Below are 17260 nucleotides of genomic sequence, written 5' to 3'. Positions count from 1 at the left end.
CACCAGTGCCCCAGCTGACTGACGGTTCGTGTGTCCGTAACCAGGGGAATCCCAGCAGGATTTGATGGGACATGTGTGGGAGGACGTAGAGAGCGATGTTCTCGGTGTGCAGGGCACCGATACGCAGTTCGACCGGCCTGGTGATCCAGGAGATGGTGTCAGAGAGGGGTCTCCCATCCACAGAGGCATTCACGAGGGGTTTTTCGAGTGGAGTAACAGGCACTTGGTACTTGTCCACCGTGGCCTGCTGGATGAAATTGCCTGCTGCCCCAGAATCGAGGTACGCCTCGGCCGTGAACCGCGTCTCTCCCGTTGCCACTTGAACAGTCCACGTAACCGGGTCTGAGAGAGTCCCAGCACCTAGGGTGGCCTCTCCTACCAACCCTAGGCTTTGGAGTTTCCCGGCCTCTCTGGACAGGAGCGCAGAAGGTGTGTGCCCTCTCCACAGTAGAAGCAGAGGCCCTTGGCGAGCCGCTCTGCTCGGCGTTGTTCAGACTGCCGCACACGGTCGATCTGCATGGGCTCGTGGACGGAGACACCAGATGCCGTGGACTGAAGTACGGCGGGCTTCTGCGGAGGAGAGGAATGCCGTATCGGACGTCTCTCACGGGAAACTTCTTTGGATCGCTCCTGAATGTCCACTCGAGTCGCTAGGGTAATCAGGGCGTCCAGGGTAGTCGGTACGTCACGGCCAGCCAGCTCATCTTTAATTCGACCCGAGAGTCCTTCCCAGAAGGCGGCGGTTAGAGCCTCATTGTTCCACCCGCGTTCCGAAGCCAAGGTGCGAAAACGGATGGCGTATTGACCCACCGTCAGAGTCCCCTGACGTAACCGGAAAAGAGACGAGGCAGACGCGGAGGCGCGTCCGGGCTCGTCGAAGGTGTCACGAAATGCCTGCAGGAACTCCTGGATGTTCGTGGTCACGGGATCCTCCTTTTCCCACAAGGGGTTCATCCACGCCAGTGCCTCACCCTCTAGATGGGACATGATGAATGCAACCTTGGCTTGGTCGGAGGCAAACAAATGCGGCAGCTGTGTGAAATGGAGGGAGCATTGGTTTATGAATCCCCTGCAGGTCTTGGGATCTCCGGCGTACCGGGGTGGTGAGGCCAAACGAAGTCTGGAAGCATCCGGAGAGGCTGCCACGGGGGCTGGAGCCGTGGATTGTCTAGTGAAAGCCCGAGAAGCTGAAGATGTAACTGACGCTTGTAGCGTGTTCAGGCGGGCGTCCACAGAAGACATAAAGTTCAGCATGCGGGTCTGAGTCTCACGCTGGCGTGTGAGTTCTTCCTACAAGGCCGCTCGTGCTTCGGCGGGATCCATGGCCTGTTCTTACTGTTAGGGCCAGGTGAACGGGCAGACCCAGGAGGTGGATCCACTGGGCCGAACTCCTTGATGAAGGCAAGTGGTCCGGTATCCGGAGCACTACGGTTAGCAGGACAGTCCGTGTACAAGAGTAGAACGGTGAAGTCCCTGGGACCACGGAGTCACAGATGGTAGTCCGGGTGACGGAGCTCAGGTTCGGAGGCCGAGATGTTGTCAGGCGGAGTCCGGAACCGATGGAGCGAGAGGACGGGTCACCGCAGGGATCAGAAGTGGTACAGACTGACAGGATGGCAGATAGTCAGCGTTCGGGGTTCGGGATTCGGCAGGACCGGATGGCGAGGCAGGAACGGCTCTAGAAGAGAGAGAGGTGAGTATCTCACAGGAACACAAGGAGACCTGACTCCTAGCTTGGGAAACACGAAGAACAGGCCCCGCCCACTTGGACACTAAACCCCTTTATACCCTGTACCTGTGTGTTTAATTTCCTGTCGGTGGACGCTGGCCCTTTAAGAAAGGGTCAATGACCGCGCGCGCGCCCTAATGCGCATGCGCGCGGCCCGGGTGCCAGAAGCCAGGGCAGGGAGCGGTGAGGAAGAAGCAGGAGGGCCGGGCTGAGGCTGTGTAACCGACGGGCGCCGGGAGCGGGGACCGGGACGCCTGGAGACCGCGGGCAATGGAGGCTGGAGACCGGGGAGGGAAGCAGAGACGCCGGGGAGCGTGGCAGGTGAGCCGGGGAGCAGGGCAGGGGACCCGAGGAGCGTGACATATATGTCATTGAAGCGTCTCAGAACTTCTCCTGAACCTTCAATTCTTCTACAGTAGTTTTGTCATACTTACTACTATTATCTCCCATGATCTCTGATATCAGGGGTGTTTCCTCCTCTCATCTTTTCCTCTCTTCCTATCTACAAGGAAACTGTGAACGTGAGATACAATTATGTGACATTATTCTCGTTAGATCAGACACTTACTGAAATAACATTTATAATGTAGAGTAACAATAGTCCGGGCAGCTGAGATTTTGTCTTCGGTAAAACAGGAAGTCTTAATGTATGGAACAATTGTAAACCCACCCAAACCGTGAAACTCAAAGATGAAATTATTTAATGAACAGTCATATCTGTGTCGGACTGGGGTATCAATTTTCCTGACATTTATTCTGGGGCCTATTGTTTAGCTACAGTACATGCGGTATTATCTGACCCTTGTTCACAAATTTGTCTATCCTTCCATATATATTCCTGTACTGTGTGGTGTGGATGAGCGGTTTGCTGATGTCAACGTTGTGAATCGATACAATAGGATAAAGAGTTGCACACTAGTCACAATGTATAGGGGAATGATGAAAAGCAGAACTGCTACGGGAATGCTAGACTGAAAAATACAATGAACTATCTGAAAAAATTAAAAACATAAAAATGGATTATGCATAACTGCTATGAATAGGCACCGAGATATAGAACAAAAAAATTCTAAAGGAAACCGATATAGTCAGGAGGTATAACAATTTTATTATTAAAAATGAATGCCAACTGGCAGAGAACCTAAAAACAGGGGCATCACATGTATAAATATTGAATATTGACCCCCTGACGAAGGTGACGCCGAAACGTGCGTGTCGGGGCTGGCGTCACATGTGTGCACAGGTCTCCTCGTGTCCAGGTAAAAACCTTTGTCCCACATGCCTACTATATTCCTATTCAGGTGGATCCATATTTATTTGCCATAGTTACTTTTTGCACAACAGGTTATATTAATGATTAGGTGCTCTGCATGTGCACCTTTATAACCTCTATTTATACTTGCTCATGTACACCTCTATAACTTCTATTTATTCATGCTCTGCATGTTCACATCTATAACCTCCATTTATACATGCTCATGTACACCTCTTCTATTTATACATGCTCTGCATGCGCACCTCTATAACCTCTATTTATACATGCTCATGTACACCCACTCTTATTTATAAATGCTCTGCATGTACACCTCTATAACCTCTTTTTACATTACATACCTCAGCCACTATTACTGCACATACTAATGTGTACGTTGTTAACTATGCAATTGGTTCTGTTTTTAACACTCATTTTTGACTAGCACTATATGTGTCCACTATTACCCCCAATTTTCAAGAGATACCTGATGGTCTATTACTACATATATGCCATAGATATTATTGTGTATTAAAACTATGCTTATTTAATATGGTATTGTATATTTTAACTTTTTTATAACATAAACCATCAGTTCTAGTATCGTAATACCTGTGCATTGATACCTGTCCCTACCTTATTCAATATTTATACATGTGATGCCCCTGTTTTTAGGTTCTCTGCCAGTTGGCATTCATTTTTAATAATAAAATTGTTATACCTCCTGACTATATCGGTTTCCTTTTAGAATTTTTTTTGTTCTATATCTCGGTGCCTAGGCTTTGTTACCGTTGGCTAACTACACCCATTTGACCCACACACTATTGCTCTGAACAAGTACTAATTTTTCTTACATCATATACCTTCTAGTGTTGTGCATGGTCGTTTTCTTTGATCAACTTCTGTATATAACTGCTATGAATAATAGGAATATAAGAGATGTTTAGCCATTGTATTGATCAATGCAAAAGAGCCCCAAAACCACACCAAGGTAATCTCTATTTTTGGGGTCCCTAACCTATGTGTAACTTCACCTAGAGTTAAAAAACCTGCTCTGTATGAGAAGCAAAGGACCAAGCTATACAGGTATATGTGAAATAAGACACATGGCTATGGGTTGGGCAGGGTTCTCAGACAGAAAGTGCATACTAATTAAAGAATGTACGTCTGGAACTCCAATGGTGTGAACAAGGTGCAAGACTCAAAAACATATAACTATACAATAGGATAAAGAGTTGCACACTAGTCACAATGTATAGGGGAATAGCTTAGGGACCCCAAAAATAGAGATTACCTTGGTGTGGTTTTGGGGCTTTTTTGCATTGATCAATACACATCTCTGGGGGTGGAGTCTAGATAGTGGGAGGGGACTGTAGTGAGAGAAAAGAATCAAGAATGACCAGTAGAAGAGTGAAGACCTGAGGTCTGGAGCTGGTGCAGTTTGACCCAGGCGCAAGACAGAAAGGGTCCTAGGCCCACGGGGAGTGCGCCAAACCCCCGTGGACTCATTCCACATACAGTATATTGGAGTGGAGGGACTTGTCCGTAGAACGGGGTCTGGTCCCTAGACTAGAGGAGAAGAACCAATATGCTCTGCTAGTAAAACCAGAGGCTAAGGACACATCTAGAACCAAGGCCAATTCTGCACACTAATCCACTGAAAGGTGACCACATAGGACCAAAGGGACTAGGCCTACAGGCCCCCCTTGTGAAGGATCTGCAGGGGCACTGTGTGTGTAGGCGCAGGACAGGAGGGCGAGAAGTAAGGGCAGTAAGATGACCAGGGAAAGGAACACACGAAGGGTGCACCGGTATTGATCTCCGAACTATCCGGGATCGACTGGAGCCCATCACAGTAAAACTCAGCACTCCAAAGGCGGTCACTGACTAGTCGAGTTAGCTTGGAACCTGCTACAGTGAGTAAAAATCTTGAGACTGCATCCCTGTGTTGCTCTGTTATTCACTTGCGCTCGAGCCCTGTGCCCCGCCATCATAGACTATTACTCCCAACCACCCTGGGGCCCAGCTCTACCTGTGGAGAGCTATACCTACCAAGCTGCATCACCATCTGCCCCAGAGGTCCCATCCCGCAGCGTCGACTATCCCTGGCCGAGTACCACAGGTGACGTCACGAACTACCATCCCCATCATTTCCACCTTTTCTGTTAACTAACGCTGCCGGGGTCACGGAACCAGGCCCTGTCACTGCAGCATCCCAGAGACAGAACTGTGGCGCCCTGGACTAGCCAGGTCGTCACAGGTACTACAACACACACCCCCACCCTGAGACAGGCACATCAGCCAGACACAAAATCCTTTTTGCCTCTCTCCAGGGGCTGATGTCCACACCAGGTGGGGTGGAGCCAGGCGGTTGGCCCCACCCACTGAGGAGTTCACAGTCCTGGAGGCGGGAAAAGAAGAGAGATCAGTTAGGAAGGTGAAGGAGTGAGGAGTGGAGTAGAAGTGAGGAGTAAACTGACCGTGTCCGGGTGTGTGGCCCGGGCACTAAGAGCAAGGTTGGCAGACGGTGGTGGCCGTCTGCAGGAGAGGCAGATCAACGCGGAACCGTAGGACCAGGGTCGGACGGTGGCCCACCGGTACCGAACCGGGGAGCGAAGTGAAGCCAGCACACACAGGCAGGGCCTGCGGACCCCGACCAGGCTTGGAGTCGCCATTAGAGGTCAAATCCGTCAGTGACCGGAACCCCAGGGGTTTCCTAACAGCCAAGACTCGATTGAAGGCAACCGTCCGACCAGCAAAAGGAAATACAGCTACCGCCACAGTTAGAGTTCCAAGGGCCAGAGCCTGCGGGCAAAAGGGCTCCTCCGGCACATACACACGCTGGGGAGCGGGTTACCGGTGGGAATCCATCGGGACCGAACATATACAGAGGTGCAGGGAAAGGCGGCCACTACCAACCGTCCGGGAGAAGTCACAGCAGCCGGCTGCGGGACCCGTCCATCCAGCCGTTTGGTTTACCAGAGACTTTGGGTACATTTGTGGTTGAGTGAGTACAACCGTGCCGTCCTGCACCTTGCCAACCCTGCCTCCCCGTCACCTCACCGGGCCCCGGGACCACCAACCCCTACCCACGGAGTGGGGAAACAACATCCCAGCTGCTCCCTACTATCGCTCCTGGGATCCCCGTCACCAGCAGCGGTGGTGCCCAACCTCACCACAACCCGTGGATGGCGTCACGGACCAAATCCCCAAACCAAACTACCCCCTTTCACTCACGGGCGAGGAGCGCCGCTTGAGTCCCCGGATCCAGCCCACCGCTCGAGCCACCGAGCAGCCATCGCAGCAGCGCCGGACCTGAGCGTTAGCGAGCGCAGCGGCATCCTCCCCGCCCGTGACAGAATCACGGCCCCGTAACGAGTGTCTCACATACTCACCAAACAGGTCACCCATTGAGCATGCTTGAGATTCTCTGGACCATGTATACGACAGTGTTCAAGTTCCTGCCAATATCCAGCAACTTCGCACAGACATTGAAGAGGAGTGGACCAATATTCCACAGGTCACAATCAACAACCTGATCAGCTCTATGTGAAGGAGATGTTTTGCTCTGTGTGAGGGAAAAGGTGGTCACACCAGATAATGACTGGTTTTCTGACACCCCCCCCCCCCCTGCCCTCCATGGGACCACTCCAGTACTGTTAAACTGCCTTTTCTTGTGGCCAGCTTAAGGCATGTGTCATGCCTCAGATTTGATCCAGCAGCCTTCTGTGCTATAGTTTCTTTTCTTTCCCTTTCCACTGAGCCATTGTCACAGGTACAGACCCGTGTAAGAATGACTATGTGTGTCCACCAACAACACCAGGTGAAAGTGTGTGTCTGGGGCTCTCAGTTTGTCTGTCCCTTTAGGGTAACTAACATTCTTAATCCGATGGCCGTACGGCTGGAGCTTCCCCCAGCACTTAAAACCCATGACGTAGTCCACAGGTCCTTGCTTCAGAAATGTGTGGTGCCTCCTACTGGTAACCGGAGGGACCTGTTCACATTAGAAGTGGATGATATTACCTGTCTTGAGTGTCCGGAGGCCTTTCATTAAGGGGGACTACTGTCATGGTCGTCTCCCTGTTTTTGGAGACTAGTGGCAGCTATAGGACTGGAGCCCCTTAACTCTATCTGGGACTCTGCATTTTAATGTGGTTTTGTTTTCTTGTAGACACACCCCCATGGGTTTAAATAGCTAGGATTCCCATCAGGCTTTGCTAACTATAGAAAGCCATTTGTATGCTGACCCCCTTTGATGAAGGAGCTGCTGAGGATTTGCCCTGGAGTTGAATCTTCTCCATTTTTAGTTGTATACCCCTGTTGTCGCACGTACGCTCTTGTTGTATTAGTGCAGTGGTGGGCCTAGTGAGCCATACCGCCCCACCTTTCAGCTAGGACTATAGGAGGGATTTTTTAGGGCTTCATGTATTCCTGCTCGGCGACAAGTGCGGAGCCTGTATAGGATCTAGCAATGAGTGTAGGGTACAGTGCCAAATGAAGGCAGGAGGTGTCCATCTAACCTCTCACTAGTGCTAGGGCCCACCACTGTTATTGTGTTCCTCTTGTTTGTGTTGTGGTGTGTTTTTTACTGCACTTCAAACATTTGTTGGTCTGAACACACTCACCATGCTCGTAGCGTGACAGCCACAGTCAGGTTCGGTCGCTGTCCTGGTTCTTAAGATTTTGTATCTGTGTGGATACTGTGAGTTCATTGCCCTTCTGCCAACATGTGTTTCATAAGCTGTAATATAGTCTGACCTATCACCAGCCAGGTGTACCTATCTAAAGCTTTCCCAGGCTTCCATTTCCCACTGGTGATATTTCTGAAGTGGACTCTGCTTGGAACTACAGCCTGTTTGTCTTGTGTTTCTCCTGGCAGATTATAACGTTTGGTTTACCTTATTTGTGTCTCCCCCTGAGTGCCATAAAGCGTATGTGCCTCATTGAAGTTATAACTATTATTCCTGTATCCTTCTACAAAGAAACAGTAAATTATGAGTTTACAAACTGTCTATGTGGCCACACCCTGTTGTCTGGTATTATGCAATTATGCACATCTCGTGAGTAAGGTTCCCATACACATTATACTATTGTTGGCTGAAAACATCAATATGGGGCTTGGCCAAAAGTCTAATGTGGATAGAGTCCTCTCAACTCTGCCCCCATAGATGATGTGGGGGGCAGAAGGATCCAACAATTCTGGTTTCGGACAGTCAATTCTTTTGTTGTGGTCAAGATAAGCCACTGTCAGAAACATCTAGCAATGGCTTTCTCATAGAGGACACGAGCTCTACTGTGTATGGAAGAGTTAGGAAAGGCAGCTGCTGTCATGCAATGTTTGGCTCTGCATGTACTTGGTGGCAATGCGGTGTCAGACTCTGTTCACACTACAGAATCTGGCAAGCAACCTGAGGCTTCTGAATTGTTCAGCAAGAGCTGGATGTTGGCTGATTCAGGTTCCCTGTTCTTCAGCCCTGAGTTAATTCCGGAGCTCAGGTTACTAATTGCCATGTGCAGCTGTGTCGCATTCCTATTTAAGGTACAGCTTTCTTCCAGTATGCGCCGATGATAGCTTTAACACAAGCTCCAGCGATCCCGATCTTTTTGGTGAACCTGTTTATGGTGGTCTTTGTTGCAATATTGAGTGGTGTGGAGGTTCCCCTGTTGTGCATTACTTTATCCACTTTCTTTTGTTCTCCTGTACACATATTGTTTTTCCTGTGTGTTTTGAGTGCTGAGTGTACAACTTTTCCTTCTCCCGTGTCATTTTTGTGTTTTGTTATTGTGTTTTCCATCTTGCCCGAAGAGTGGGGGAGAAGGGGAGTAAGAAAAGGGCTCGAACAGGAGTTAGGATCATGCTGGGGGCTCAGACCTAGCTACCACCAAGCCTGCCTCTGAGACGTTCAGGGACAGCGCAGGGTCTCGAGTCTGAGGGCCAGCTTAGGAGCCCCTGTTCTGTCATTACATACCCCGTTACAGCTGACAGCTGAACAATGGGCTGATGTTAGACCCCCGTCATTAGTATAATTAGATATTGCTGCCCTCTCCTATCATCTTTATGAGTAGATCTTCCAACAAGTTAACTAATCCAAGGAATCATGAACATAGAAGTTTCCATTAGCCAAATAGTTTAGTTCATTAGTAAGTACAAAGTTTCTAAACTTGAGTCATCACAAAGTTAAGAATTCTCTCAAGTGTGAAGTCAGAAATTCTGGGATAAGGGAAATTATATGTGATGAATCAGTTTATTTGGTGCTTTCATATATGTAATCCCTGCTTGATGGGATCTCAAACCACCACAAGCGCACCACAAAAGACCATCAATTAGCCGCCTCATCTTAAGGCGTTGTTCCTCATCACTGCAGTGACTTGACATTTAGCAAATTTTTTTTTGTTCATAAAAGGTTGTGTGGAGGCGTCATCATCATTACTTGTATAGTTTAAGAAAGCAGTAAAATACATCATGAACCTCTTTTCTATCCTGAAATCAACAGATTTGGACTTTCTTTAGTCAAAATCCATAGACATGCAAATACAATAATTAGACCACACTTTTAGTAATGGTCTGTTTTTCCAAGTTGATCACCAGCAGTAAAATGTCGTATTGTTAACAGTTTGTAAAATTTGTAGAACTATTTGTATCTAGATTTATTATCATTTGTTAGTGGGAACATGTTTAATATTGGTGTTCGTTGTTGACTATGGATCCTGATTCTCAGTCCTTTTCATCAGGGGTTGGCGGGGTCGGGGGCAGAGGGGCATATGCCTTCTGAACCGCTCCACCAGCAGGGGCTGTGCAGGGCCGCTAGTTTTCTAATCAGTGGGGCCGGCACTGCTTCTTAAATTGTGTGTGCTAGCCCTAACAATGTGCAGCCATGACCGCTAAAGTGATGTTGCCCTGCACCGCAACTTCTCGCCTGAGAGGAGCCTCAATGAAGCAGGCGGGCTGGACGGAAGACCAGCTGGTGAAATGGCACATTTGTGTGTCTTCCATAGTGTGTATATATATATATATATATATATATATATATATATATACACACTGTCGAGGCACCTAATTTTACAACAAAGAACTGAGAAGACTTATTGACTCAAGTATAAGCCTAGGGTGGGAAATGCAACAGCTACTGGTAAATTTCAAAAATAGATCCCAATAAAACGTAATGTGCCCATCCTTGTCCCCTATAGTAATTTGCCCATATTGTCTCCTGTAGTAATGTGCCAATATTGTCCCTTGTAGTAATGTGCCCATATTGTCCCCTGTAGTAATGTGCCCATATTGTCTCCTGTAGTAATGTGCCCATATTGTCCCTTGTAGTAATGTGCCCATATTGTCTCCTGTAGTAATGTGCCAATATTGTCCCTTGTAGTAATGTGCCCATATTGTCTCCTGTAGTAATGTGCCCATATTGTCCCTTGTAGTAATGTGCCCATATTGTCCCCTGTAGTAATGTGCCCATATTGTCTCCTGTAGAAATATGTCCATATTGTCCCCTGTAGTAATATGCCCCTATTGACCCCTGTTGTAATGTGCCCATATTGTCCCCTGTAGTAATGTGCCCATATTGTCTCCTGTAGCAATATGTCCATATTGTCCTCTGTAGTAATATGCCCCTATTGACCCCTGTTGTAATGTGCCCATATTGTCCCCTGTGGTAATGTGCCCATATTGTCTCCTGTTGCAATGTGCCCATATTATCCCATGTAGTAATGTGCCCATATTGTCTCCTGTTGCAATGTACCGATATTGTCCCCTGTAGTAATGTGCCAATATTGTCCCCTGTCCTCATTTCAGTCCCCTTCTTGTCCCTTTTTATGCCATTGTTCACATACATACACACACACACACACACACAAAATATTCTCACCTCAACTCCATTCCCTTGGTGCCTTCTGACCGGCATCTTGCAGACCCCAGGCTCTATAGACCCCTCAGTGATCGCAGCCGATGCAGGGATTGCCGGTATTGTCTTCAGTGCTTTACTTCACTTGAATGTTTTGCGGCGCTGTAAAGCATTCAAGTGAAGTAAAGCGGTGAAGACAACAGCGGTGGGGCCTGAGGGGTCTATTGTGCTTGCAGTCCGCATGAAACAGGTAAGATGGCACTGCGGGAACGGAGGACAGGTGAGTATAAGATGAGGGGGCATTTTCAGCATAAAAAAATGGGCTGAAAAACTCAGCTTATACTCGAGTATATACGGTACTTTCTGCAAAGTCAAAAGTTTACATCCATTTCATTAGTATTTGGTACCATTGCCCTTACACTGTATGACTTGGGTGAAGCTTTTTAGATCTCCTTCCACAAGCTTCTCACAATAGTTGGTAGGAATTTGGGCCCATTCCTCCTGACAGAACTGGTGTGACTGAGCCATGTTTGTAGGTCGCCTTGCTCGCACCGGCCTTTTCAGCTTTGCCCATGCATTTTCAATAGGATTGAGATCAGAAAATAAAGCAACATACAAATATAAAAAACAGGAACATAACAGAAAACACCTACAAATCTATGGATGCTCTTCTGTTTCCCTGGGGACAAGAGAATGGTGAAACACACTCAGGCTTGGCTGCCCTTCAGCAGGGTAAGACTTCTCAATTGTCCAAATCATCGTTTTATATCCCTTGTCCTGGCCTCAGGTTTTCAGGATCATAAGTCATTTTATGAGGGAAATTTTAGGACAGTGAGCTGCTAAGGGGGCAAGTACATTGAATATTAAATAGTTAATTTTCTTACATCTCCCCTTACTATCGGGAATGGGGAATGCATAGTTTAGATAACATAGGTCCATCTGCTCATCCTTTGAAGCTTGGACTAACTAGAGTCTAGTTAGTCCAAGCTTCAAAGGATGGGCAGATGGACCTATGTTATCTACCCTATGCATTCCCTATTCCCTATAATAAGGGGAGATGTAAGAAAATTAACTTTATTAAGGACTATCTTCTGGGAGAGGGAGGTCATCCTCGACACTTAGGTCTAGTAAGTAGACCTAAGTGTCGAGGATGACCCATCTATCCCAGAAGATAGTCCTGATGGTCCTTCTTAATTTGTTATGGTCCTCTGTGCAACATTAACCATGTAAATGTCTTATCTTAAAATGTTTTTACAACAGCCCCATGTATCCTCATTTTGGGGATTCATTTACATAAAAGGTGTATTATAAGAAAGGGAATAAAATGTAGGCAGGCAAAGTTGGTAGTCTTAAATTTGTAGAACATTTGGGCTTGGCACAACAGTCTTTCTGTAAAGGAAACCTACTGGCAGATATGATGTTTCTCCAGCTGTTAATGGTCTGACATCACACTGGCAAAAATCTTCTTTCCCAATACTATCCACTCCAAAATGTTGAAGTGAAAGTGTATTGAAGGTCACAATGATGGTCTCCAGAGGATCAAGATCTATCATGGTCGTCTTTAAGGCTGGGGCTGTTACTACTGTAAAAAAAGGAGAGGGCATTAGCAAAATTGCTGATATAGCACAAAATGTATTCAAAATGTTCAAAGTGCACAATGCAAAAGAAAAGGAATTAATATGTAAAGGTAGTACAAAAAGAGGGTGGGAATGGTAGCAAATTTGTCTGGTACAAACTTCCGGTAAAAGGATGGTAATAAATAAAGCACACAAATATGGCCCAAACAAAATAGAGGAAAGGGGAACAGTCCAAGATCCTAAATATCCAATGGCAGTAAGAAAGTGAACACTAAAATATGTTCACAGTACATGCAAAGTTGCAGATATAAAAGGACCATGAGGACATTTAAAGGTTACCAATAATTGCCATAGTTGCAGAAATATAAGAACATGAACCCCATGTCAGGGAAACATTACCGGAGTTTGAAGGTGGAGATGGCCCCGACGTACGTTTCGCGACTCTCAGCAAGTCGCCTGCCGCTTCATCAAAGGGGAAAGTAGTCAGCTGTTACTACGTAACCACCTGACTCCAATTTGTTATCTGAATATCTATTATAGAGCATTTTAAACCTCACAAATATTTCAACACTCTTTTTTTTCCCCAATCACATTAAAGAGAATGAATGTAGAGTGTTTTACCCTGAAAACAAAGATTCCAGGAAAATGTGTGTATTCAAGCAAAAATATTCAGAATTTACAACACTTGCTTTGTCCAAGATAGAATTAATAACATGGGGAAAACATTGTAAGTATGTATGAAAAATTGCAAGTCATTTTCTTGCATGGACACCACAAAATTACTCAGACGCAATAACTGCAAATACTTACAATCCGGGAATACAATTCAGGACATTTGTTGAATGATGGCTTTGCCAATTATAGATCTGAAAACAATTCCTTCCAACTCAGTAATCACAGTGGCATGTAAATGTTTGGACACAAGGGTCAAAATTACTGTCATTGTGAATAGTTAAAGGGAACCTGTCATCAGAAATTTCGCCCAAAAGCTAAAAGATTCCCCCTCTGCAGCTCCTGGGCTGCATTCTAGGAAGGTCCCTGTTATTGTTGTGCCCCATGTGAGACCAAAATAAAGCCTTTATAAAGTTCTACCTTTTTGTATGCAGCTTCTGTAAATCCGTCACGGGGGCGGGCTCTCTGCCGTCCGTTATTCTGCCTCCTGGTCCTGTATGCCGCCCCCATCGCTCCTTTCCATATCTGATGCACCGCCCACTGCTCCAGCCATCCCCGCGCATGCCCAGTGCCAGTCTCACAGGACTGAGCAGTGTGACCGCTGGTGACGTGTGCGCAGGCAAGTGATTATGGACGGGACTGTGACTGTTATCAGCAAGTACCCGGCCATAATCTCGTGAGCGCGCAAACCTCTCCAGCATTCACACTGAGCTCAGTGTAGATGCTAGACTGTATGGGCTGCTTCCAGGGATGACGTCCCTTTGTCACGTGATAGGGGTGTGTTCGAAATACTATCACATGACAAAGGGACGTCATCCCTGGAAGCAGCCCATACAGTCTAGCATCTACACTGAGCTCAGTGTGAATGCTGGAGAGGTTTGCGCGCTCACGAGATTATGGCCGGGTACTTGCTGATAACAGTCACAGTCCCGCCCATAATCACTTGCCTGCGCACACGTCACCAGCGGTCACACTGCTCAGTCCTGTGAGACTGGCACTGGGCATGCGCGGGGATGGCTGGAGCAGTGGGCGGTGCATCAGATATGGAAAGGAGCAATGGGGGCGGCATACAGGACCAGGAGGCAGAATAACGGACGGCAGAGAGCCCGCCCCCGTGACACATTTACAGAAGCTGCATACAAAAAGGTAGAACTTTATAAAGGCTTTATTTTGGTCTCACATGGGGCACAATAATAACAGGGACCTTTCTAGAATGCAGCCCAGGAGCTGCAGAGGGGGAATCTTTTAGCTTTTGGGCGAAATTTCTGATGACAGGTTCCCTTTAAGCAAGTTGAAGATGAAATGATCTCTAAAAGGTATAAAGTTAAAGATTTTAAGCAAAAAGTAAATAAATAATCTTTTACATTTTAAAATGAACAAAAAAAAGAAAATGGGTTGATGTAAATGTTTTGGCACCCTGCATGGTTTGTACCTAGTAGCACCCCCTTTGGCAAGTATCAAAGCTTGTAAATGCTTCTTGTAGCAGCCAAGAGTCTTTCAATTCTTGTTTGAAGGATTTTCAGCCCTTCTTCCTTGGAAAAGTCTTCCAGTTCTGTGAGATTTCTGGCTCGTCTTCCAGTTCTGTGAGATTCCTAGCTCGTCTTCCAGTTCTGTGAAATTCCTGGCCTGTCTTCCAGTTCTGTGAGATTCCTGGCTCATCTTCCAGTTCTGTGAGATTCCTAGCTCGTCTTCCAGTTCTGTGAGATTCCTAGCTCGTCTTCCAGTTCTGTGAAATTCCTGGCCTGTCTTCCAGTTTTGTGAGATTCCTGGCTCGTCTTCCAGTTCTGTGAGATTCCTGGCTCATCTTCCAGTTCTGTGAGATTCCTGGCTCCTCTTCCAGTTTTGTGAGATTCCTGGCTCGTCTTCCAGTTCTGTGAGATTCCTGGCTTGTCTTCCAGTTCTGTGAGATTCCTGGCTCGTCTTCCAGTACTGTGAGATTCCTGGCTCGTGTAACATGCACTGCTCTTCCTTACAGATGTTTTCCAGTTGTGTGAGATTCCTGGCTCTTCTTGCATGCACTGCTCTTCCTTGGAGACGTCTTCCAGTTCTGTGAGATTCCTGACTCGTCTTGCATGCACTGCTCTTTTGAGGTCTGGCCACAGATTTTCAATGATGTTCAGATCAGGGGACTGGGAGGGCAATTTTATAACATTTGAAAAATTACAAAAAGGAAATGGGCCAATGCAAAAGTTTGTGCACTCTTGGAGATTTGTGTGATCAAATAACTTTGACCAAGGTTTCAGACCTATCTGTGATATTGCACTTCTATTCACCTGTACTGCTTTTGTTTCTACAGGTCAATGTCTGTGCTCCATGTGGTGACAATATGGAGCAGGGGCCCAAAGAAAGAGGTGGCATGCAAGCAGCGAGAGAGGAACGGTCCAGTGTTGGAGATCAGAGTGAGGAGCTCCAGGGAATAGATGGAGGAGACTTGCCAGGCATGGAATGTGACAAGGGGGATCAACAGGGGGTAGAACATGAAAGAGAACGCCTCCGCAGGGAGATCTGCAGGGAGCTGAGGATTAAGGAAGGAGCAGAGAGGCTCCTAAGAGCAACCACAGAACGCAAGAACCTGGGACATGTAGAGACCATGCTTAGGACGTGTGAGAGAAGACTGGATAGCTTGAAACAGGAACTGATAGACCTTGATGCCTGTCCTACATCACCAAACCCAAAGTCAGGTAATGCCATTCTGCAAAACCTCCTTTTGCCCTGAAAACACATGTGTAACAGTCTGAGGACTCCTAGTACTGTATTAAACACCTCTCACGTCAAAGTGATCTCAATATATTTATGTCTATGGGTATATGTATGATTACTATTTCTAATAATGTTTATACAGTGTTTTAAGGATTTTAAGGCACCCCTCCTATGTCTCAGCCTATCAATTGAATCTCTTCATTATTCAGAAACTACTACTCTCCCCTTCTTCACTTCTGCAGTAGTACAACAACACATATCTGTCTGGAGTATTTGTCTAAGTGCTCGCTCACACTCACGTAAAACACAGCCGAATGCAATCTGTTATTTTATCAGAAAGCAGTGTTCTCCCATGGGGCAGTGCAAATCCACAATGTTTTTCTCCTATCTGATTCATCATGAGAAACCAATCACAGCATGCTGCAAGTGGCTCCAATATTTAGATACAAGTCTATGGGTGCCTGTGAAACTTCGGACTGCACTCGGATGTCATCCAAGTGCAGCACTGGCGGACACAGACAGGATAGGGCCCCTGTGAAAGGACAATATATGGGCCCTTTGCAGTCCAAGAGCTCATCAAAATGCACAATTCCACTTGTTTTAGAGGTAGAAATTGCCCTCCTGAGTCCTGACCTCTTGGTCCCCTGTTCGTCTGCACAGGTTGCACCAATGGTATGTCCGCCCCTGAAGTGCAGTCCGATTACTGCGGATACAGACAATGGAGAAGATGGAGAAATAAAGTTCTCCATCTTCTCAGCTGTGCTCCGATTCGCGAATTTGAGAGAACCAGAGCACAGTAAATGACACTTGGCTGTGTGTGAGCGAACCCTAATGCTTTCACTACTATTGCTATGCTGTGAACTGTAACGTCCTTTCACTATAGAGATTAACCAAAAAGTGGCTGCTGCATTTCTTGCCTCGGCTTTTATACTGGCTATGATATTGTCTTCGATTGACTGCGCTATACCCTGTGATGTGATAGCTGGCATTATATGGAAGCTCATGCGGCCACACCTGAAGTCATGGGAGCCTTTTCTTATTGATGCAATTTTCTTATGTGTGAAGCACAGCAGACATTTTTGTGACGTTTTGCTCAAATTAAATTGCAAAATTGAAGCAAGTCACTCATCTCAAGTTAAAGAAGCCCTCCTACTAACTTTTTTATTGATTAAATGTGTGTGTATGTGCATGCAATGTAGTGTGAGAACATTAATATAGTCACCTACCACTAGTGTATCCAGTGTATCCGATGTCCAACGCCGACCTTCTCTTCGCGAGTGAGGTCACAACAACTGCAACTAACCAGCTCACTCTATGCTCTATATGTGAGTCGCAAGTGTCTTTCACAATGTAAGTCTATAAAGCCTCATTCTAAAGGGGGGCTTTACACGCAACGACATCGCTAACGAGATGTAGTTGGGGTCACGGAATTCGTCGACGTCGTTGCGTGTGACATGTACGAGCGACCACTAACGATCAAAAATAC

General features: G+C 46.7%; 1 protein-coding gene across 4 annotated transcripts in view; it reads left to right on the top strand.

Annotated features, from left to right (window-relative positions):
* Positions 1–17260, top strand: part of LOC142301931 (serine/threonine-protein kinase N1-like) — a 153321-nt gene that overhangs the window by 45553 nt on the left and 90508 nt on the right. For all 4 annotated transcript variants that reach the window (XM_075342984.1, XM_075342987.1, XM_075342985.1 and 1 more), the window contains exon 2: positions 15371–15755. In XM_075342984.1, coding sequence (XP_075199099.1) covers positions 15371–15755 — 385 coding nt within the window. The remainder of the gene's footprint in view (positions 1–15370; positions 15756–17260) is intronic.

Source organism: Anomaloglossus baeobatrachus, chromosome 4 (genome assembly GCF_048569485.1).
Source record: "Anomaloglossus baeobatrachus isolate aAnoBae1 chromosome 4, aAnoBae1.hap1, whole genome shotgun sequence".
Lineage (NCBI taxonomy): Eukaryota > Metazoa > Chordata > Amphibia > Anura > Aromobatidae > Anomaloglossus > Anomaloglossus baeobatrachus.
The sequence above is the reverse complement of the archived record's forward strand: the minus strand, read 5'-3'. Positions and strand labels throughout refer to the sequence as shown.